At 34.7% G+C, this 24,563-nt stretch overlaps 1 protein-coding gene across 4 annotated transcripts in view; it reads right to left on the reverse strand.

Annotated features, from left to right (window-relative positions):
- The window catches only part of CASK (calcium/calmodulin dependent serine protein kinase), a 442,102-nt gene that overhangs the window by 25,393 nt on the left and 392,146 nt on the right, over window positions 1-24,563 (reverse strand). For 2 of the 4 annotated variants that reach the window (XM_044670182.1, XM_044670181.1), the window contains exons 15-22: window positions 22,754-22,942; window positions 17,295-17,373; window positions 12,226-12,311; window positions 10,326-10,394; window positions 7,738-7,806; window positions 6,298-6,333; window positions 3,969-4,165; window positions 1,636-1,751 (exon numbers count right to left, since the gene is read on the reverse strand). In XM_044670182.1, the coding sequence (XP_044526117.1) occupies window positions 1,636-1,751; window positions 3,969-4,165; window positions 6,298-6,333; window positions 7,738-7,806; window positions 10,326-10,394; window positions 12,226-12,311; window positions 17,295-17,373; window positions 22,754-22,942 (841 nt within the window). The remainder of the gene's footprint in view (window positions 1-1,635; window positions 1,752-3,968; window positions 4,166-6,297; window positions 6,334-7,737; window positions 7,807-10,325; window positions 10,395-12,225; window positions 12,312-17,294; window positions 17,374-22,753; window positions 22,943-24,563) is intronic. The other 2 variants (XM_044670183.1, XM_044670184.1) reach the window with 1 other exon arrangement.

The following is a 24,563-nucleotide window of genomic DNA, read 5'->3' on the forward strand; positions in this document are numbered from 1 at the left end:
ATAGTTATTGAATATTAATTTCAATCTTCACAACTGGTAGTTTGGGTCAAGAAAAGCATTCCACTGAAACAAATCAAATTTTGGATTTTTTAGGATTCCAATTGACATTAATTAAATGTTTATAATGAAGAGAGATTAGATTACATTCATTTCGTCTTGCAATGTTGGTGTCTAATGCAAAGCAATCAAATTCAAGGTAGGGAATTCTGCTTTTTATGCAGCAGCTGCATTCAGTTATATTATCAGGAAACCCCACAGACCACTAACAAAGTAGGCACTTAAAATGGTGAACTGAATTGTTGAAAATAAAAATGCAGGTTAGCTAATGTGAAAGAAAAAAACATCAAATTCCAAATTAAATTATGAAAGTATACCTATCCCACAAAATATACTATTCCTAATGGTCATTGTTGATTTCTGAGTAAGAAATGAATTCTTAAAAGTTATAATTTATAATAATAATATTTTTGTATTTTATTTATAGATATAAATTTTATATATAATTCTAATATCAATTAGCATATAAACATATAATATAATATATAATGTATAATAATAATAATAATTTTCCTTGATGAATTGAGGGAACAATATATATTTCAGTACATATATTTCACAGTTTATAATCCATTAAGTGCCAGAGACACTGTATTCTTTCTATTTGGAAAAGTGTCAATGGATTCACTTAGGTTTCACATGATATACATTTGGTATGTAGGATAATTTCTGAAACCTTGGGGAAAAAAATCTAATGTCAACATCAATTCTTTATTACAATTTCCTTAATAAAAGGAGTTACCAATACACAAAAAGCACTTCTGAAAATAAAATAAATTCTATTCTTTATGTCACTTTGCACTTTCTTTTAGGTGAATGGAGATTTTGTCATTCTAATGGGAATTTAATTATTGTGTGATAATCAAACAAATTGTATTTGTTTTAGTTGCATATCTTGACATATATGTCTAAAAAGTTGAATGTTTTGTATAATCTTATATAACAGATGACTATTATAGTGAAAGGAAGGCTTGGAAAATATTCTAGTATTCTTTAAAGCAATGAAGAACTATAGAAAAACAAGTCAACTTAAAGAATCTGCTTTTAAAAAGTCACACCTGCTCAATCCTCTTTCAAAATGGAAACCCAGCTTTCTGGAGTATGAGACTGAATACTTTGGAGCTCAATGTTCTCTCCTATTTAGTAAGTCCTCTACTAAATCAAAGGACAAGAATGATCTATATAGAAGAGCTAGGGGTTTGGGGAGTTTGAAAAAATGGTTTCATTAGAGGGGCTATTTCCAAGAAATACATTAATTCGAGATTCCTGGCACATAAGAAAGGAAGGATTCAGATCACTACATTTATCTGGCTGAGGTGTAGTATCATTTATATTTACAAAGAATATGACTAACTACTGTGATATTCCCTTACATGAAGTAGCACTTTTCTTCCATGAAGATAAATAAGAATTTGCCTAATATCTGGCAAATATAAGTGGACACACAGTTTTTCTGGAAATTGGCCTAACATCCCATATAAGACATTTTAGTTATCTGGGCTGGGTTTGAAAAATCCTATTTAATCTGGGTAAAGTGACATTTGATATAATTTTAGTGATAGTTATATGCTTTCTAACCTGCATTGTGCTTTGCCAAATATTTATCTTTGTATTGCTTTTTCTTCTTTCCAAACCAAGTACAGCTAGCTTGCTGCTCCTGTTTGGTCTTCTCCATGGCAATACAAGCAACTCTCCTGACAGAAAAAGAGAAGAAAATTTAGTGTGTATCTTTAGCCTGGCATAAGCATTGCTGAAAAGAAAAAAAATGTTATTTAAGGGGCACATGATATACTGGTATTAATTTTCTGTGTAAAATAAAATTAAAACTAAAAAGAAGCATGAATTTCCCCTGGAAGAGAAGGCTTAAAGTATTTGTTATATAATATTGGGAACCATGCATGATCTGAAGTAAAATTTTTCTGTGACTTATCTATGAAGAGTTCCTGGCATGTTAACATTTGGTTGATACCTATATATCTACATATCTATATCTATATCTATCTATATATATTCTAGAAGGCAGTAATATGTTTTCTAATATTGAATTTGTGAGAATGTTTTTTCATTTCAGAAAGCCTGAGGAATAATATATTTAATGAAAGGATTGGGTCAACTTTGTAGTGCCATCATTTATCCGGGGTCCTATCAGTTATTAAGTTTTCAATTCTTGAGTCCTTTTAAAAATAAGATTTAGATCCCAAAAGAAATTGCTTATACCTCCACATGTCTGAAGTACTGTATGGTCTAACTTAAAGCTATCTCTTAATATAGAATGCCTCTATAAAATAAGATCTCTTTGAAAGAAGAATACACACAGAGATATACTTAAAAGTAACAGTGATTATGGGCTATAGTCAGGACTTTTTTTCGGGGAAAAAAAAGGGTGGCCTACATCTGGATCCAATCAGTTGATCTTAATGGGGAAACTGAACTTGTCCAGTAGGCTGTAGTTATGCTCATCAGATAGTCAGCAATTTATATTATCTATTTGTATTGAAACTAAGAATATCCATATGTGGATCTTCTCTATTATATTAAAAACACCCTAAGGTTTTATTCTACAATATGTGTAAAATTTATGCTTTAACAGAACTTCCAAATGACAAAGTGTTTCTTACATAGTGTCATTGTTTGAGATTGTTCTTCTCTAATTATTCTTTAAACACCAACTTAAAAGCAGTTTAAAGCTTTAAAACAAAAGATTCCATGCAACCATAAACTATTATTACTAATGAAAACAGTTATTCAGGCTCTTAAAAAGAGCTATAACATTGTTTAGGTGAAAAAATGTCTGGACTCTGTAGAATAATTTAATATATACTTGTGATGTTTTAAAAAATTTCGTAAATGTGGGTAGTAGTACTAACATGACTAACACACCTAATTAGAAACCATGTTCCTTGGGACCATATTCACGATTTTACATTTATTTTTACAAATGAAGCTGCTAATACTGCTGCTACATTTGACTGTGAAGTCTTTGAGGTCAGATTCACATTACAAATACTGTGAAGATTTGTTCAAATACCTGGGAACCATAATATTTTCAAATGATATAATTCATCAAAAACCAACTGCATATTCTCCAAATCTGTGAATTAATTTAGATCAAGAAGAGCTGGGGATGACTACAGAATTAAGGACAGACCTCTTTGAATAGCTTAGACATGCTCATATAATATCTTCTTAGCCAAGGATCAAAAGGTTTTAACTTTTTAGGCATGGGGAACTGAAAAGCACTAAATTATCTCTTTACCTGCAACAGGAAAAATGTATGTAAAACTAGTCTGTCCTTCCTTCCTTCCTTCCTTCCTTGCAACATTGCTAGTTTTATTTTCCAAAGATACTTGAGCTAGGTACTATATTACACAAATAGATTAGCAATGGTAACAACAGACTGTATATGTAGTCTGGGTGTCAATTAGTCAGCTACTTTCCTTTTGCTGAAGTTCAGAAGTCATAAAGACTAAAAATTCACCTTATTCAGTTTTTTAGTCTGCAGTTTTAATATTTTTTCAATACAAAATGCATTTTTGAGAAGATTGGTATTCACAAAGAAAATAATTTTGATTATCCTGAAAGCAAATATATTTTACACCAAAAACATTTTGATTGACCTAAACTCAATGAATGTGTAGTTTTCAAAAAGGGGTCACAAGAAAAGGAAGCAGTGCTTATTTTAAGGGTCTGTAAACTGTCAAAAAAATTCTAAAACAGTCATAAAATACTTTATCTGTTAAGGGCCTGAGGTGATTCATTTAGATAAGATATTCCTTAAATTCTTAACCTAGCATTTTTGTACTAGTGAGGCAAAAGTTCATATAACCAAACACATTCTATAATAAATCTAATTTATAAAATGAGGCCCAAAGTGAAACATGGTATTCTTTGAACAGAAAACAAAAGCATACCATTCTTGAAGTTCAGGAGAAGGAATGAGACCTGCAGTACCATTTTTGGAGTTCTCCAGTTTACCTTGCCACCAATTGTGGTCATCCTTACTAATAATCTGGATAATGTCACCGACTCTAAATCGGATACCAGCTTCCTTGCAGGGGATGAGGTCATCCTTTGCTGGGTCGTATTCAAATTGTGCTCTTACGTAGATCTATAAAATAAGATTGTGTAAGAAAGAGTACCATAGCAATACTATACTTTTAATAAACATATAACACTTAGAAACAAAAAGGAACTCAAAGATGAAAGCAAAAATGACAGATGAAAATGAAAAACAGAAAACATCTAAAACCAGAAATGAAGTGATGCTATTGTAATACAGATAATGTGGACCTTATTACTCCTATTACATTATCTTTAATATGTAAAGTTTCTAAAACTTGCAAAACATAAACTTTCTCAGTCTAATACTGCTATTACTTTTCATAAACATTTACCTGTTCAGGATTAATGAAAGTTTTCCTTTATTGAAAATTTCATTTATGCATTATCCTGAACAGAAAAAGTCTTCAATTATGGGGAGGGGGTCTTTTAAAATGGTTAGAAGTATTTTTTGTATTTTGTATTAAACATGCCACTTTAAAGCCTAAATATATTTTAATGATACTAATATTAAAGCAAATGATAACACTCCTTAGCAGCACTCACTTAACCTTTATACTCTTTAAGTTCAATTTATCCTACATGCTAGCAGGAATTGTAGGCTGTAATTACATCAGAACTGGAAGTGTTTGCAAATACTAAAGTTAAACATAAAAACTATTAAAAGGTGCAAGTTCTTATGGTGAGTATTTTGCCTCTTCTCCCTTTTTTTTGGTGGGCAGATTTTTCTTAGTTATTTCCTTTTGGATATGCCAATGCAACCCCTAAAGCATCCCTCAGGCTATTATAACTCAAGAGCTGATTTTTGGATGCATGTCATGACAGTGTGGAAAATAGGCCAGAAATGGAGTGTACTATGTACTACACTTAATTCTGAATCCTGAATCTGCAACTTATTACTTGTGTCACCCTGGGGAAGTCATTTACCCATCTTGGGCTTTGATTTCATTATCTGTAAAAAAGAGGATGTTGAACTGTATTTCTTTTAAGGCAACCAAATGATGGGTGACTTTTATCTCTGGAACACTATTAAATGAAATAGGCAACAAGGTGTGTGTGTGTGTGTGTGGAGACAACATTTTAGAAATGTTAAAGTATATAAGGAATAGACCATTATAATAAATACATGGTCAGCATATGACAAAGGTGTGCAATGACAACTTTTTCCTAGGGATGTTAAAATACTGGTAACAGACTAATTAGGAAAGGAATTAATTAGAAAAATAAATTCTGGGACTCAAGTCCTTATAAATTATTGTTCCAGGATGTTTTATTAAGGGTCAGTTTTAAAGTATTTTGTTAAGAGGATGAAATCTTCAGATCAAATATTTACATAATTATACCATGGTTTAAAAATCTGTCAGCTTTATTTTATAGGAAACATTTTTATAATTCTATTATTTATTACTAAATTTCAAGTTAAAATCCAACAAAGCTGTAACTTGGGTAATAACATCAAAATATTAATGGTTAGGTTACTGTAAAACCAATCTGACTACTTCATGATCCACAAAGTTTGCTTCTGAGAAATTCAGTTTGTAAAAAAAAAAAAAAAAAAAAAAAGGCAAACTATATCTATATCTTAAACCCTGGGCTCTCTTAAGTGCTAGCAATTGGAAAATGGTTTTCCTTTTGGTAGGCACCAAGAATAGCTCTTAACTTTCACTATTTTTGGCATTTGTAATGATTGCAAAACTGTTAAAGAAGACAATTTTGAATCTTTGCCCTGTTGACTCTGGACTAGCATAAAAGCTGGGATGTATGCATTCTTAAGTTTTTTTCTATTTCTAAAGGGCTTTTTAAAATCTCCTTTTAAAAGGAAGAAAACAACTTTCAGGTTTCAATTAATTAATACTTTAATAACATTCTCTGCTTAGTGTTTTTGTGTATACTGTTTAACCACTAGATTCATTCTAAAAGCCAATACCCAACACAAAGTTCTTAATCAGAAATACCAAATGTCAGGTTGAAATTACAATAACAATCACAGTTACATATATGTACTAAAAAATTCATGTAAAGAATTAGTCATGTAAAATGTGTTAAAATGAAATGATACCAGCTATTAAAGCTTAAATGTTATAGACTAATATACAAAGGATATGGGATGGAAAAGAATAAGAAGGGACTGGCTATTAGCAACTTAGTTTAGAAAAGTTTCTACAGAGGATGTCTATTCACCTGTCGTCCTTTTGGTTGGGTAGTTGATGGCAAGTCCTGTAGAATAAAGCCAACCCAGGTGAAAAATTTTTCATTTTACTTTTCAAGAGCACAAGGTAATTTGTGTGTTCTGTTAGTTATAAAATGGTAAAACAAGCCAGATTTATATTTTAAGTATTAGGTATTTCTCAGAAACATTTTATTTAATGAAGAAATAAAACCCAGGCCATTTAGCAGCAAGCTGAAGAAAGCAGGTAAGTTTAAGCAGACAGAAAATGTGCTTTTAGGAAACAATTCAGCATCTTCAACACAAAAGCACCGGCAACTGAAATCCCACCCCACCCTCCTTCATATTAAAAAAAAAAAAAAAATAAAAGAAAAGATTATTGCCCTTTTAAACTTGGTAATAAAAATCTATTGTATTCAATATCTTTGTTAACTTTATAATCTGAAAGGTATTAAATATTAGATGTCATAGATTCCTGCATTACCTATGTATGTTTTGAAAGTTAAAAAAAACGAGAAAATTTTAAGTATCTTTCATGGTTATTTTTCCTTCACAATGCCTTAATATGAGTATCATGCAACTGAGATAATTTCTAAATTGTTATTTTACATTTTATTTGAAAATTTTATAAAGCTATTGACATTCTGGAGGACATTTAAATTGTATTATTGGAATGTTGTGTCTTCAGAAACAGATGAGTGGTAGCAACAATTCTAATATACAAGGTAGGTGTTGCCACCTAAAGTCACTACATATCTTAAAGTACTTAAATCTGTTTAAAAACAAAAACTATTCAAAATTTTAAGATAGCTTTTAAAAAAAGAAACACTAAAATTCACAGCATCTCTGTTCCCCAAGTTCACGTGGAATATGAAGTACTTTGTGTTAAAGATGTGATGATAGCTTGGCTTATAGTGCAATCTGAAGCCAGCTTCTATTGCTTTTCATATCCAGGCAAGTTCACAAAAATTGTGCACGTACCACAGCAGCAGAGGGCACACCAATTCGTAAACGTAGATAGCGGAAACTAATACACATTGTGAATTATCTTTCAAAGCATACAACTTCAAAATATGAGAATACCCAAAAATGTCTGCTCTGCCACGTACTTGTAATTTTACCCGTTAAAAAAGCCCTCAAACTGAAAAGATGAAAAAGCCTTTGCTTAAGTTTGAGAAAAATAATACCAAGGGGTAGGCTGGGAATATTTTCAATATCTAAAGCTGAGGTGCATGATAGTTCTTTGAACTTAGCTCATTACAAAATCTTTTTTTTTTTAAAGTAAGAAGAAAAGGATGAAACATTTTCCAGGAGAAAACCATGTTGGAGTTGCCATGGCCTTTATAAATCAGCAGAAGGACAATATTCCCACTGAACACATATGACTAGAACAGTGAGCAGGTGAGCACCAACAAAACGTTCACACTTTTTCTGTGTGTAACTAGAAGTCTTACCGAAACAGAATTGTTGGTGCTGCTATGACCATTAGCTGGGGACTGTCTGGAGGTAGAGGGGGAATCTCTCTGAAATAAGACACAAGTTTATTAACACAACACTATCACAGGAGCACAGATATCACATGAACAGTTACAACCACAATCTGACAATCATTTTGGGGAGGTTTTATCTCTAGCATTTGAAAATAGATTTGCATGATTCCATAGAAGCATGGAACTGATGTTTCAGAAAGTGAAAATTATAAATCATTCAAATAAACAAAGACCTCATTCATTAAACCATTTGTTTTATTCTTCAACATTTGATTTCCTTAACAAGTACCCAGGAAAGTGACAGAGATTAAAATCCCAAAAAGCAATTAAAAATCAAACCTAACTGTACAGCTATTGTACTAAAAATGTTAAATAAGATAAGCTAGTGCATCTAGGAGGACTTTGTATGAGTATTTCTGAATTTTTAGAACCTTCATGTCAAGAAATGCCGACTCCTGAAAAAATTTTGAACTTTCAAAATACTGGCAAATATTTCAACTTATTCAGTGTCTCTCTCAGACAGGATGCTAACATTTATGAGTACATAAGGTTAAAGAGAAGTAGGTGCACTCTTTTAAAAAATTAGTATCAGGTTGATAAATATCAATCAATCAATCAATCAATCAACGTTCATCTGTTGCTAACATTCCACAAATGAAATTCACCTATGTCAGTACTGATTTGTCCTTTTGATCACACTTACAACCTATGTATCACATTCAGAATTACTCTCAGGTTCTTTTTTGCTCATTCTACAGATACTGGTTTCCTTGAAAATCACATGAAATAGAAGAGAACAAAGCAAGTGGGCAAAGAACTCACTAAATAAATCTGGTTTTGTTACCATTTCTTTTATGCTCTTAGCAATGAAAAGTGAATATTTCAAAGATCATTTCTGTCACTTTTTTTTAAAGGAGAAAGAAATATGAAGGCTACAGAATCCTTGGACAGACATATACATTACAAAATTACTGTGTGTGTGTGTGTGTGTGTATGAATGGAGAATGGGGAGAGACTGTATATCAAAAGGAATGAGTCTCTAAGTAGAAAGTCTTTAATTCTTAGAAGTCTGGATTTTAAACTTTTAACATTTATTATAGAATCCTAAGTGTCAATGGACATAAAGCCCATAAACTTTGATCACATTATGGTACCAATTTAAAGTATTTTTTCATGAACACTTAGGATTATAAACTAAACTTCTCTAGAATATTTAAAATGAATCACTTTTCCACCTTTTTCTTTCTACTCATAATGTTTTATTCTGAACATCAAATCTTACATAGAAACCTGAATTTGTTTTTAAACTTTGGGTTTATACCTTTAATTGAAGTTCCAAAAGCGGTCACCATGAGGAGCTCAAGACCTAATATGGGAGAACCTATACTAGATCTGCTATTAATAAATGTTTTTATGGCTCATTTAAATCCACACGAAAAATAATACATTCTACATACAATTTCCTCCTAGATACCTTGGAGTAAAATATTGAGTGCTTTGACTCCCCCCCTTCCCCGCCCTGATAATTTATAGGTTTTAATGGAGAGGAGAAGAAATAATGTATTATTACCTCAGATTCCCATGTACAAATTCAATTTTCCAAATAACCTCCAATAAGTTGACTACTTAAAAATGAACTTCATAATGCACTCTTTATACCAATGTACATATATATTTACAAATAAAAAGATCCCAGTATGAAGGAGTATTAGCCAAACTAAATGAATGCGCAATATGGAAAGATTGGTACCATTTACATAATTTATTTCAGTTTATATTCCTAAATATTAAAAACATCCTGTCTAAAACTCACACTTTAAAAATTTTATTCAATAACTAGAATAAAACTAGATTAACATCATACATGAGAAAACTAAATAAAGAAATTTTAATATGTATACACATCTCTCCTTGGGAAGTAACATAGGGATGCTTGAATTACTTTAGGATATGAATTTTTTTGTAAGTATTATAAGATGAACATTTAGCAAATCCACAAAAGGCCTAGATATTTCTATTTTCTTTAAGTACATTTAAGTCATCAATTTAGTAATATGTGTAAACTATTCAATCAGAATTGGCTATCACATTTATTTGAGAGAATCTCCCTAAATTGAAACAAGATCTCAAGTCAGCTCTTTACACACTAAAAAATTATGAGATCACTTCCCATATTCTTGGAAAGAAGAACTATTTATGAGATAACAAGGAAGTAAAAAGTTCTTCCTGGAAATATTACTGAAAATGTGATCTTTATTTCTTTATCTGAGAACATATATTTTCTTTCATAAGCACCAGATCATTACATAAGGACCCTCTCTTTAGATTTTGGGTTGTAAAGTATTCAAGGTGCTGATGAGATCCCTATGGAGCTTGCACTGACTAGTGGGGTGGGACAATCCTCTGTTCCGTTATCTTTGTTGTGAAATTGGTGTGCGTGATCTAACAGCACAGGCAGAAACAATTTTCCAGAAAGCAATAACATTCAGCCATCAGCAGGCAGTTAGTTACAGGACTGAGAAGAGATGGGAATGGTTCATTAGGTTCATTACCTCACAGGATGAAGATTGAGTGCGGTAACTTGGCACAATCTTGAAGGTAATACTCCCCCGCATTTCCCTCTGGAAAATAAAAGTGTTTTTTTTTTCCTTACAATTTCTTTACAAACAAATGTTGCAGGAAAGCAATCATCTCAAGAAACAACTTAACATTTGTGAGACAGTAGATGAAGACCTCAGCAAAGACACGTAGTTATATTCCTCATTAAAAAGGGAAGGGGTGAGAAACTCTAGCTTACACTGTATCCTATGAACATAAACACTAAGGTTTTTATGATAACGAGAGCCTGCAAAGAGAGAGTTCCTTCCTATATTCATAGTCAGTTATTTTCCTGGAAAAGGCCCTAATGTGATTTAAGTAAAATTTGATTTCCTCAGAGAAACTGTGGTGTGTGTGATAGGAGGATATGCTCTTCACCAAGGCCTTAATATTTAAACTTTATAGAAATAACCTCAAATATAAGATCTAATAGGCTAGACTCTTGTTAGTATCAAAACTTTAAAAAAACATAGTTAAAATGGTCATAAATGACATGAAAATGACATTTTAATGTGTTACAGCATTAATGTACTGTATAAAACTTTTATCTCAGTTTTTGATTATTCCTGACATTCCTACAGAAATGAATCAAGTGAAAGAATGCCATCATGACAGGGTTTGGGGGGGTTGGGGTTGGTGGGGATGGTGTGATTTGAAGTAGAGTGAGAGAGATAAGGCTACTCAATAGTTATTTTTATTTATTTAAAACTTTTACCTATCTTAGATTTGACAGTAAGGAGTTCCAAGGCAGAAGAGTGGTAAGGGCTAGGCAACTGAGGTGAAGTGACTTATCCAGGGTCACACAGCAAGAAGTATCTGTGGCCATACTTGAACCCAGGTGTCCTCCTGGTTCTAGATCTGGCGCTCTATCCACTGTGCTACCTAGCTGCCCACACTTGATAGCTTTTAAAGAAATTGATCTGGGAACCAATTTCTCTCTCATAAACTTTGAGTCTGGATAGCTAAAAAATGAAGTCCCTTCCTCACGGAGTAATCAAGCGTCTTGCTGAGATCCAGACTACAACCAAAATCCATTCAGTTAAGTAACATGTATTCATCAAACATTTACTATGTGCCAGACACACAGGAACAAGTTAGAAGCCTCTTTCCTGCACCTGAGGAGCCCCTGAGGAGGCAGCACGTTATACTGCAGACAGGACAGAGGCCGTGTAACCTGCAGGCCCTGCCAGGAGCGACAGGGGGGAGGGCCTGAGCGCCCCGTGTGCAGACAGCACTAACAAGGCCGCAGTGGTTGGAGTGCACAGTATGGGAGGGGCTGAAGTGTCAGAAGACAGGAAAGGCAGGAGGGCTTCACATGCTAACTAACTCAAGGATTTCATTTTTGATCCAGGCTGGAGCAGGGGCTGTTGGATTTCATGGGGAAGGGGATGAAAGGGTCAGGCTTTGTGTTAGGAAGGCCACTCAGGCAGCTGGGGCAAGACCGGAGGCAGGGAGACCCACCAGAAGGCTACCATTCTAGTCCAGGTATGAGGAGATGAGGTCTTCCCCTGGAGTGGCCTCTCTGAGGAAGCCATAAGCATCAATCCAGATAATTGTAAAAGGGGATTTTCTACAACGTGGCAGGAAAATGGAGAACAGCAAATAATTAATTTACAGACACATATTGGCAAAATGGTCTTTATATAACTGTTTGGTGAGAAACAGAGGGAATACTGAAAATGAAAATGTTCAGAAAATAATGTTTTTGTATTCTTTTAGATTGTCAAATATCTGTTGACAGGTTAGAGATACTTTGTATATAAAAAGAAAATTCGTGATTTTGTGAATTTGAAAATGATATTCCCATCCTCCTGCCTGTAATCTCAGAAATATACAGATAAATTATTTACTTACAAGCATTTTTTGCAGTTGTTCCACTGTTTGATTTGCTACACTGATACCATTTATTTCTCGGATTTCATCACCTACATGAAGTGTACCTAGAGTTTAAAAATGAGCACTTTATTACTTAAGATAAAATGGCATGCTTTTACAATAAAATTTAACTTAAAGTATTTTAGAAAGAGCCTCAAATTTACCTCTAGAAATATGAGAGGTAGCATGGCAATAGTTAGCCAGCTTTCAAATCAGGGACACATAGGTTTAAATTGACTCTGATATATACTGGCTTGTGTGACTTTGGGCACATCCAAAGTAAACTCGTATCACCCCATGCACCTAAGTTAAAAAAAACCATAGGTTGCAGAGTAGTAGTGATTTCCATTGGTAGAGGGAATTTTCTCAATAAGTTTTATCTATGCTAAAGAGATAATAGATTCACTAATGAAATTGGGTACAAAAAATTTTTAAACTTAGGCAAAAAATACCTATCTGTAGGGTTTTGAAAGTATAGTCAACTCTGCCATTTAGTATTAAGTAATCTGCTTCATCAAATAATCTGGTAGCATGAGATAATTTCATCAGTGGAACTGACATTAAAGAGGCATTAACATCTGCTTTGTTTCTGTACCCCTGAAACCACTGAATCTTTCCATCTGATATGATTTTATCAGTGGAAATGGCATTAAAGAAGAGGCATTACCCATCTGCTTTGCCTCTACCCTAAGAACCACTGGATCTTTCCATCTGATTTGCAGATGGAACCTTCCATCTATGTGCTGTCACCATTGTTAGAAAGTGAGCTCCTTGAGGCAGGGGCTGCCTTACTTTTCTATCACTAAGGACAATATTTTTTGCACACATAGTTGTTTAGTTGTTTCAGTTGTGTTTGACTCTTTTTTGGCTTGCCATTTCTTTCTCTGGCTCATTTTATAAAACAAGGAAACTGGGACAAATAGTTAAATGACTTGCCCAGGGTCACACAGCTAGTAAGTGTCTGACTTCAGGCCCATCACTATATCCATTGAACTACCTAGCTACCCAGTTTGCACATAGTAAATACTTAAGTAATTAAGGTGCTCAAAACACACTTTCAATGCTACCTTTTCCCTTACACTTTCATCTCTACTCAGCAATACCCTAGCCCTCCCCAGGACCTATCTTCCTATTTTACTGAAACTTCTAATTCTATTATTAATAAATTCCTCTTCATTCTAGAACTCTAATTTTATCATACTTTCTCATTTTCTGGTGCCTATGGAAATACTTTCTCCAGAAGATACTTTATCCCTTGCCACTTTTCTCAGAGCTGGCTACTTCTCACCTGTTAATACTTCCCATTACCACTAGCTCACTTTAACATGACTGCTAAGTCAGCCAAATCCTTGCTCCCAATTGCTGTTAAAACCTTCATACTGTCCCCACCATTAAACAATTCAACTTATCTTCATTGGTCTATAGCATACTGTTCATATGCTTGTTGCTATCCTAATGTTTTCCATGTCAATATTCTCACCTTTTCCCAAGAAATCTGTTTGGGATCTAAAGCACATGCTTACCTTCCCCCAATTCTCTGCCTTTATATTTTGATATTTTCAATTTTTAAATGAAATTCAACAAACTTTTATTAAGCACTAGTCAGTCAATAAACTTTTATTAAGCATCTGTCATGTGTCAGGCACTACACGAAACACTGAGGATACATAGAAAGACAGAAAAAAAATGTGCTCTCAAGATGCTCAGTTTACCCTTGGCACTCCAGAAAAAAAAACAAGGCCCTTCTCCTCCACTTCAGAAAGCAAAACTTCTACTGATTTACTAATTATCATAATTTTTAAAGCTCTCTTGGAAAATGTCTGGCCTACTCAATCTAATTTTGTTGTGATCTGGTTATTGCTTGGAAGGGCTTCCTGTCCCTCCTGGGTAGCTATTTCATCAAAATATAGGAACCCTCTCTGGCCTCCTACATTCCTCAGAGACTTACATACTCCCATCCAATCATTGGCAGTGATTCTTAACTTCTGGATGCCACTGTCAGACCCCATTTTCCATCCCTTACTGCTGACGTTCTAATTTTTATCCTTCTCACCCCATCCCACCTATTCTCACTCTAAAGCTAAAACCTCTTCCAATGCCTGTTCCATAGCTAATAAACTGGCTTTCCCCCCCCTCCTTCCATTTTCTTGCCTGCACTGAAGCCTGGCTCCCTCCTGATGACGAGTGCTTCCACAGCCACTCTTTCTATGGTTGGTTATGCTTTCATTCATACCCTGACTCACTTGCTGTGGTGGGCAAGCTGGAATACTCATTGCTCCCCCTCTGTCACTTTCAGGATCTCCTTCTACCTCCATCATTCAATAACCTTTCTTCCTTTGAGAATACCCAATCCATCTACCATCCAGTCAAAATTCTGGCAATTGTTGTTGACCATTCTTTACTATTTTCTCCTTCCTTTATCGATGAGTTCAATGCCTGGTCCTCTCCTCTCCAAGGCCTACCCTCCTACAAGGGGACTTCCAACATATATATTAAAACTCTTTCAAACACCCTAACTTCTAATTCCTCAACATACTCATTTCCCATTACTCCTCCATATAATCATACCTTAGATCTTGCCTTCACTTTTAAAAGTGTTCTACTGGCAAGTACATATATGCTGAAATTCCTTTATCTGACCATGATCTATTCTACCTTTTCCTCTTGCCTTCTAACCTCAAACCCGATTCTTCATCTTCACTGCAATCTTCAATCCCTCATCCCCACAGTTCTTTCCCAGACCATTACCATTGGAGAACACTGTCAACACTCTTCTCCTTTCCTGATCTGGATCCCTTATTAACTCTAAACTTTTCTTTATTCTAGAGTTTCTTGCCCCTATATCCCATTACTCCTACTATCTGTTGACTTGGCCATTATAAATGTACTGCTAAACAGTGCTAGAGAAAAATCATGAAACTGGGTCAACTGGGTTTACCATAAATTTATGTTACATAATCTTATCCTTATACTTTCCTAATCAACATTAACCTTATAACTAACCAACCTAATCCTAACCAACATTATCCCTTTCATCATAGCATCTTTTCCAAACCTTTTTATCTCTCTCAACCTCCCAGCACTACACCATATCCATTCTCTCAGCTGAGAACCTGCCATCTCATATTCAGGTCATTCACCAAGAGCTCCCATTTCTTCCTTCATCATCTCCCATCACCCAAATGCCTTCTGATACTCTCTCTTCCTTTACTCCAGAGTCTCACAAGAAGAGAAGCCCTCTACAGGAAGAAGTGTTCTTACCTTGATAAAATGTAAGTTTTTTGAGAACAGCAACCATTTTACTTCTGTCTTTGTATCCCCAGTGCCTAACAAAGTGCTGGCACTTTTGGAGAGGCTTGATAAATGCTTGTTGGTAACCAAAATTCTGATTTAAAAAAGTTTTAGCTGAGTGTAGTACAGACTGACCTATTGAATCCTCTACAACCTGATGCTATTAAAATTAAGCAGGTTTTCCATTGTCTTTCTGGAGTTTCTTTAGCAAAAACTATTTAACAGCAATGAATGCCGTTGCTAAGAACCATGCTATGAAAAACATCTATTTTCACCTTTTACATGGTTTCCCTTCAGGGAATATAGGGTGGAGATAATGGTGTCAAATCATCTTTTTCTTAAAAAAAAACACACACACACACATACACCACACACGGACTCATGCACACTAACAAAAATTGAGCCAATTAGGTCATGCAGTTTCTTACATAAAATAAAAATGAGATTAGAGGCCAAAATGAATTTAGGGAGCTAAAGAAGAAAGAGTACTGTAAAGAATGGCCTTGAACTTTGAATTTAAAAATTTTGTGTTAGAATACTATGTAAAATTTGTCTCAGTATTGTTATGATAACAGTAGAGACAAACAGATTTTATCTACTTTTGTAGAACTATTCTGAAGAAAAATTTTCAAAATTTTAAGTGTCTTCACTGGCTACATAACGGATTAAAATTTTATCTTAACTTACCCATCTCCCAATTAAAAAAAGGGACTCAACAGGCCTCTTATTTTTGTTAGAATTAAATTAAGTATATTCAGAAGCTCTTATTTATAACTTAAGTTAAAAAGGACATGCTTTTTCTCCTCCAAAAACCTTTCAGAAGAGACCTGTACTCTTTGTATTTTTCTACAAAGTATAATAACTTTTAACAATGGCTTAGAACTGTGGAGGAGATAAAAGCCAAAGTAAGGCTTAAACTAAAGGAAACCATTTAATAATAAAGGGAATATCTAATTGTTGTTGCCAATTTCTACTTTGCTTACTTAACAAAGGTGTCTTAACTAAAGTCTGTAATTCTCTTCTTATTTCCTTTACTGCTTCCTTATGAATCACTCTGGATTATTACTTTTGTATATATCTGTTTTCTCCTATTATATTGCAAGATATGTGAAAGCTCATAGGACTGTAGGTTTAGAGCTGGAAGAGATCTTGGGGGGTCATCTACTATGATCTGCCAAGGCAGATGCTGTGTTTTATCAATCACTGTAAGTCTCACATAGCAGGTGCTTAAAATGGAAATTATTATCCTTACCATTCTTTAAGTACTTTATAAATGTATGGTGAGTACTGTATAAACATATATAATAATGTGCCTTGTGGATATCTCTTAAATTGTTGCCACCTTCTAATTCTTATATTGCTACTTACAAGCTGGTGAACTTCCATTAAAGTCTAGCCTATCTCTGTGGCATGGAGGGGACAATGAATTCTCAAAGACTTATTAGGACTCTTGGCATAGAAATGTCAGAGAATCAGATCTGTTGCAATAAGAGCATTTGCTGCTTGACAAATAGGATCTTCCATTAACTATGGACATAAGTTCAATATTGAAATAAAAACTGAGGCAGACTACTATTAGAACAAAAATTATTATGCTAATTAAAATTTATCATTTATCAGGACAAAAACTACTAACAGACACAAAACTAACAACTTCCTAGAAGCAGATCATTTGATTTAGTCTTTAAAAATCACTTATTTCACACAGTATGTACAGTTATGAATTGAGTCAAGGAGCACTTATGTGTCAAGATTACCTTGTCTGTGAATCATTCCCCCATGCATAATTCTTGCTACAATGCAATGGTTTAGCTCATTCATTTTCAAAGTGATACCCTGTTGAAAAATAAAATACGAGTGGTACAATTATTTGAATAAAAGCTTTCCCTTCCCAAGATGAATTATTCCGTATAGAAAAGACACATTTGAGCCAATAATTGGTTATAATTACAAAACTGTCATTAGAAAAATTCACATCATTACTATATGGAGTATGTTAAATATCAAGTGCTAGTAAGATAATGTAAGTAGAAAAATTATATCTCTAATCTAAATATATAAAAACCCCAAAGTTCTTAAAATATCATAACATATAAAAATAGTCCTAAAAATTCCCCCTGCTAAAAAAGGCTATTTAACAATGATAATAATGGCTCACTTTTATAGGATACTTTAAGGTCTATAAAGTGCTTCTTCCCAACAACCCTGTGAGATAGGTAGTTCTATTATTTTTATTACACCTTCAGTTTCCTTATCAGCAAACTGGGAGGCTTGTACAGATGACCTCTGAGGTTCCTTTCAGTAATAAATCTATGATTCTTTGATTTAATTCTAGTCAACAAGTATTTATTGAACAATGTGCAAGGAGCTCTCTGATTCCATGTTATAGATGAAGAGGCTGAAGTTAGAGAAATTAAGTGACTTGATTAATATTACAAAGCTGATAAGTAATAGACCAGGGATTCAAACCAGCTTTCTTAACCACAAATCTTATTTTTTTCCAGGACATGAGAAAAAAAAAAGTTTTGTGAAAGTCAACAAAGTAATGTCAGATGGGGAAGAGATATATAATTCCATAGACAAAGTCTTTTTGGGGAAAGTACCACCCTTTCTGGTTTTTTTTGGGGTGGTAGCTGTGGATCATATGATTAGAAGACCACAAATTTCAAGCTAAAAGAAGCCTTCGCATTTTTGGGGTCCAACACCTTTGTGTTCCAGATGAGGAAACTTAAGCCCAAAGAGGTTGACTTCCCACAGATCACACAGGAAAAACCCAGGGTCAGGGTTCTAACCCAGGTTTTCTGATTCCAAAAGTCACAGTGCTCTGTTGAGAACTATTAAGATGTGTTGATTTTTTTTTTTTTTACCTTTCTTTTCTGACTTAGTAACAAATCAAGGACAAGGGCTAGGCAAACAGGGTTAAGTGACTTGCTCAGGGTCACAAACCTAGAAGGTTGCCAGATTTGAACCCAGGTCCTCCTGAATCCAGGTCTAGAGCTTTATCCTCTGTACCACCTAGCTGTTTCCATTCACTTGATCTTATTTGTGATAATCCATTAAGAGAAGAGAATTCTTTTTTTCAAAAATATTTCATTTTAAAATTTATTTTTAAATTAAGAAAAATTTTCCATGGTTACATGATTCATGTTCTTTCTCTCCCCTCCTCCCACGCCCCTCTCATAGCCAATGTGTAATTCCACTGGGTTTTACATGTGCCATTGATCAAGATCTATTTCCATATTATTGATATTTGCACTAGGGTGATCGTTTAGAGTCTACATCCCCAATCATATTCCCATCGACCCATGTGATCAAGCACTTGTTTTTCTTCTGTGTTTCTGCTCCCACAGTTCTTTCTCTGGATGTGGATAGCGTTCTTAAGAGAAGAGCATTCTTGAAGGTCAGTGGTATTAAAACTTTACATGTTATCAAAAATTTGGATTATATTTTAAAACAAAATTTCCAGATCTCAAGCCTAAAGAATCTATTTGCTTGAATGAAGAGAACTAATCTTTGCTTTAGCCAGTTTCCCTGCCTTTTCAGCAGTTTATATCTCTGTTGAAAATACAGCCAAATTGCCTGCTCAGGGGGAGAGAGGAAAAGGGAGGAGGTGGGACATATGCTGTAATTTTATACCTGGCTTTGAAAGCAGACCTGGAGATCAAGTAAACACTTCCTAAATTGATTCTGAAGAGCTTTGTCTGGAATTGCTAAAAAAGGAAAGACGAGTGACATTCCTACTCTAGTAGGAAATAGTAGCATTAAGATAGGATTTCTGATAATACGATGTAAGTGGCATCTAATACTTTCACAACGAAGCATTAGCTATTACTGCCAATAACGTCTTGAACATGTTGTGTTTCTCATTCTGGCCAAAAAGAACATGAGGCCATCTCATAAATTTGGCTTGTCTCAGAGGTTGATAATCTCACTATTCCCATATTTAGAATTTTCTGCAGAGCACTGGGTTTAAGAACCTAATGGGCAAACTGATAAAGGATGTGGCTTAGGTTGGGTATGAAAGATGTAGAAAATCAATTTAGGACCTGATAATTGTATACAAGATGGAAAAATTCAGTGGGGAAATATCATCTCTAAGAGGAATTACAAATAGGTTGGTATAATAATGAAATAACTTAGAAGAGTTCTACAGGCTTTGGTTAAAAGGAGATTCTTAAGGATTTTAAAGGATTTTTTCCTTGATTTTCTTCCTATTATTAAAATTGAATTTCTATTTAAAAACTTTAAGAGAGTTAAGAATGATTAATGGTTAATCGATGTTAAAAAGGGAATAAGAATGTTACTATATACTGAGAATTCTAAAACTTTCTATGCAACATTTTCTATTTCATGAGTTAACAAAACTCATGGGAAAGTTATATTTAGATTCCTAATTTCTATAACTCTACAGCAATGATTTCATCAGCTGTTATATTTGTTATCCTTAGAGCATAGTTGGCAACCCATGAGAAGAACTAGTTTATAAAAATGCTGCTATTTAAGTCATATTTCACATTAAAAATTTCATTTTAGTTTTCAAATACAAGTAGTCCTCACACTTCATGAAAAAGATTCTATGGTATTCTCATAGGAAGTAACTGTAAAGGGAAGTTGACTGAGGGCCTGAAGGTGAATTTCTAAAGAAATAATCACAAAGCAATACTGAGTCAGCTATAAGTCTCATATCTGAATAGTTTAAAGCTTTCTAAATTAAATTTAACAACTGTTAAGTACTTATTATGTACAAAGCACTGTGCTAGGAGCTAGGATTACAAAGAAAAGAAAACTAAATCTTCTTTGCCTTCAAAATGCTTACTTACTATTAAGAAGGTCTAAGACAAATAATCACACAAAGTAACTAGGACTAACACCTAAGTGGTTCAGGGAAGAGTTTCTGAAGGATGTGGCACCTAAACTGTGTCCAGAAGGAATTGAAGGGCTCTACAAAGTAGTAAAGGAAACAGAGTACATTCCATGGGTGGGTGTAATCCCTTATTCAAAGGCAAGAAGAAAGGAGATAGAAAGTCCTGTATAGAAATGTGTTAGCAAGCCAATTTGACTGGAATGGAGAATGTAAAGGGAAAGATGAAATAAGATCATAAAGGTAGATAGGACTTAGACTATAAAGGACTTCAAGTATTAGACTGAGGATTTCTAGGCAACAGGGATTCACTGAAGAGATAGATCTGAAGACAGAAAATCTGTGTTTGCAACTAGCCTAAATGAGGTCAGATTTGAACTTAGGAAGATGAGTCTTCCTGAATCTAGGCCAAGTACTCTGCATTCTGTGCCACCTAGTTGCCCAAATGGAAGTAGTGAAGTGATAAAGTTAGATCCATGTTTTGGAAATACTAGTTTAGTATCTATGTGGAGAGGAAAGCAGACCAATTGGAAGGTTATTGGATCTTATAATCTAGGTGAGATGTGATGAAAGAGCCTGAACTAGGATGGTGAGTGTGTAAACAGAAGAAATGGATTTAAGAGATGTTGTGTAGTTAGGAATGACAAGATTTGTCACCGTCTTAGATATGTGGGGTGAGTGAAAATGAGTCAAGGATGATACTGAGACTGTGAACCTCATTCCCTTGAAGGATGGTGGTGCCCTTGACAGAAATAGGTAAATTTCAGGGGGCATTTAGGTGACTCAGTGGATAGAAAGCCAGGCCTAGAGATCTGGCTTCAAAAATCTGGCTTCCGGTACTTCCTAGCTGTGTGACCCTGGGCAAGTCACTTAACTCCCTATGCTTAGCTCTTACTGCTCTTCTGCCTTGGAACCAAGGCATAGTATTGATTCTAAAGTGGAAGGTAAGGGTTAAAAAAAAAAGAAAGAAGTAAATTTTGAAGAGGGGTAGGTTGAGGAGGAAAGATAACGAGTACAGTACTGTTTTTGGCCATGTTGAATTTAAGACTCCTGTGGGCCATGCAGTTGAACATTAACAGAACATTCAAGTAAAGATGTAGGCAATCAGTAATATGGGATAAAGCTTTAGGGGAGAAAATAAGGCTAGAGATATAGTTCTAAGAAACATCTGAAGAAAGATAATTGACCCCAGAGGAACTAATGAGATAACTGAGAGAGTACAAAGAAAAAAAGAAGTCCTAGGACATATCACACTTTGTAGAATAATGACCCAGTAAAGGAAGCTGAAAAATGTCAGTCAGACAGAAGGAGAACCAAGAGAACTATATTCAGAAGCTGAGAGAAGAATGTGTTATAATGGGGTAGTCAACAATGTAAAAATATTGCAAAGATAACATAAAATAAGAATAGAGAAAGATTACTGGATGTAGCTATTAAGAGATTAGATTACTGGTGTCTTTGGAGAGAGAAGTTTCACTTAAAGTATTTGGATCAAAAACCAGATCCCAAGGGACTGGAAAATGGAAAATGAGAAGACAAATGAGGGAGAAGAGATTTATGATAATAATTTGAGGCAGTGACAGACAGGTTCAAGTGAGGCATTTTTTTTAAACCCTTAACTTCTGTGTATTGGCTCCCAGGCAGAAGAGTGGTAAGGGTAGGCAATGGGGGTCAAGTGACTTGCCCAGGGTCACAAAGCTGGGAAGTGTCTGAGGCCAGATTTGAACCTAGGACCTCCCATCTATAGGCCTGACTCTCAGTCCTCTGAGCTACCCAGCTGCCCTCAAGTGAGGCATTTTTAAAGATGGGAGAAACTTGAACATATTTATAGGTGGTTGGGAAGGAGCTGGTCAAAGGAGATGGAAGATGAAGTAAAGAGAGAAAATTATTGAGGGAGCAAGTTCCTAGAGAAGGCAGAAGGATGCTGGAATAAGAGCACAAGTAAACAAGTTTAGCCTTGGCCAGAAGAAGGTCCACCTCTTCATTAGAGACTGAAATGAAGGAGAAAAGTATAGGGGATGGTGTGCAGTTTTGTGAATTTTGTAGGTGTGTTTAGTAGCACATGCATAATAACAGAGGAAGCAAATGTTGGGGGCAAGGCAAGGCTGGCAATAGGACAAAGGGCAAAAGAGTCAAAGGGTGTTGACAAAAGAACAGCTGAACTGGTCTACCAGAGGCTGAAGACTGTGAAAGGAGGTTAGAAAGAGCAGAGATAATGGGCTGGGAAGTGGGTAGTGAGACTAGGCGATGGTGAGGATGAAGAATAGGTTTAAGAAGGCTGACAAGTTAGCTATGGTCCTGAGAAGCATATTATATTTCTTTTGGAAAACATACAACAATTTTTTCCCTACATACCATTGGCTCATCTGTGTTCTTCTGGAATTGTACCAGCCGTACTCGAGTAACATTCTCCATATCCATGTCACCATTGGCACTTTCTGGAGAATCTCCGTTTAAATATGGAGAGGTGGGAGGAGGTGTAACCCTTAATGCCTCATCACTGTAAACTTCATGTGCCACTACGTCATGAGTTTGAAGTAAGGCCTGTATGAATTTATGAAGAAAATTATAATTATCATCAACTTCAACAAATACTCAAGTGTTTATTGTGTGTAGAACATTTTATTAGAAGCTGGAGAAAATGCAGAGATTTTAAACACAGGCTCTGCCCTTATATGACTCACTAACTAGTAGTGGGTTAATATGCCAAAGGACTACAATACAAGAATACATGTAATCACTATTTCCATTTTCTGTGGTGTTTCATTCCAAGAGCCTACATAGTAGATTAAAAACTAGGTAAAAATTTCTCTCTCTTTGGTCAAGTTAAAGCAAAATGCACTTCAGGAAATTTCACCGCCCCCCCCCCCCAAACCCCCTCAATAGCACTACGCTGTCCCATTTAAAAGATGACTGATTGTAAACTATGGCTTTCTTAAAGTTTTCTTCTGGTAAGCTGATTTTTATAAATGTGATGCCAAGTTATTCTGAAGAAAGAACTATCTTGCCTGGATTATCTTGCTTGGATAAGTGGTGAGTTCTATCACTGGAAGTGTTCAGGCCCCAGAGGTCATTGGTATTGTAGAAAGGACTCATTCTTTGGGTAAAAAAAAGCTGGAACTAGTTGAAGTAGACTAACCACTGGCTCTCCAAGGTCCTTTGTTCCTGTAGATATTTCTTGCCTCTCTACTTGTAACAAGTATGTATACTGTTGTCAATATTGAAAGAGTTTTCTGGAGGAGTGTCCCTGAGATCAGACCATGACCTGGTACCACTCAACTATTTAAAATTTTTAGCAAAAAATAAGCCAAGAATTTTGAGGACTTAGAAACTCTGTACAGTAATACAAATACATTAAATGTAATTTTGTGTGAAAGGAAGTGCTTTCTAGGTGTTAGACATTTTGCTATCCTTCTAAGTACCAAAACAGAGGCTCTTTACTCCCACTTTTTATATGAATATATATGAATAGCATGTTGATATAATCTATAAATGGCACAACCTTTCAGTGTCCCAGGCAATTATTTAACACTCTTAGTGGCAGACTAGGTGCTCATTTAAATTGGTAGGAGTTTTCTCAAAGGGAGGTCTCTATTCAAATGGAATCACAGGTTTGTTTAAAATGTTAAAAAAATAATATGTAGAACCCTCCTGACTCCAAGACTAGCACTCTTATCTACTTTACCAACACTATAACATTTAATAACAATGCATACTAAAATTTCTATAACTAAATGATTGCATCTAACTTGGGAATTAAGTGAGGCAGCTCACATCAATTTAGACTGTTGTTTTATGTTTATGAAGACTGCGACTCATAATCCAGCCTGTGCTCTGAATTATTTTATTAATTGTATAGTATTTGCTTTGATACACTTAACATCTCTTATTTGATCTTTTTTTTGGGGCCAAAAACACATTTGTAAAGTGGCTGGTCATGTTCTATTTAGATAGTGCTTTAAAGTTTGTAAAATGCTTTATACTGTTTCATAAAAAAGGTGGATATGAAATTAAGACTAGAGATGGAGACCAGAATTTGAACAATACTTTTGACTATCTAAATACTTATGTTTGGTATATTGCAAAAGTTAGAATATCTTGACTATTTTCATTAAAATATTTATTCCTCTCTTAAAAACATAGGAAGGACCGCCAGCATGAGGAA

This window comes from Gracilinanus agilis, chromosome 3 (genome assembly GCF_016433145.1).
Source record: "Gracilinanus agilis isolate LMUSP501 chromosome 3, AgileGrace, whole genome shotgun sequence".
Classification (NCBI taxonomy): domain Eukaryota; kingdom Metazoa; phylum Chordata; class Mammalia; order Didelphimorphia; family Didelphidae; genus Gracilinanus; species Gracilinanus agilis.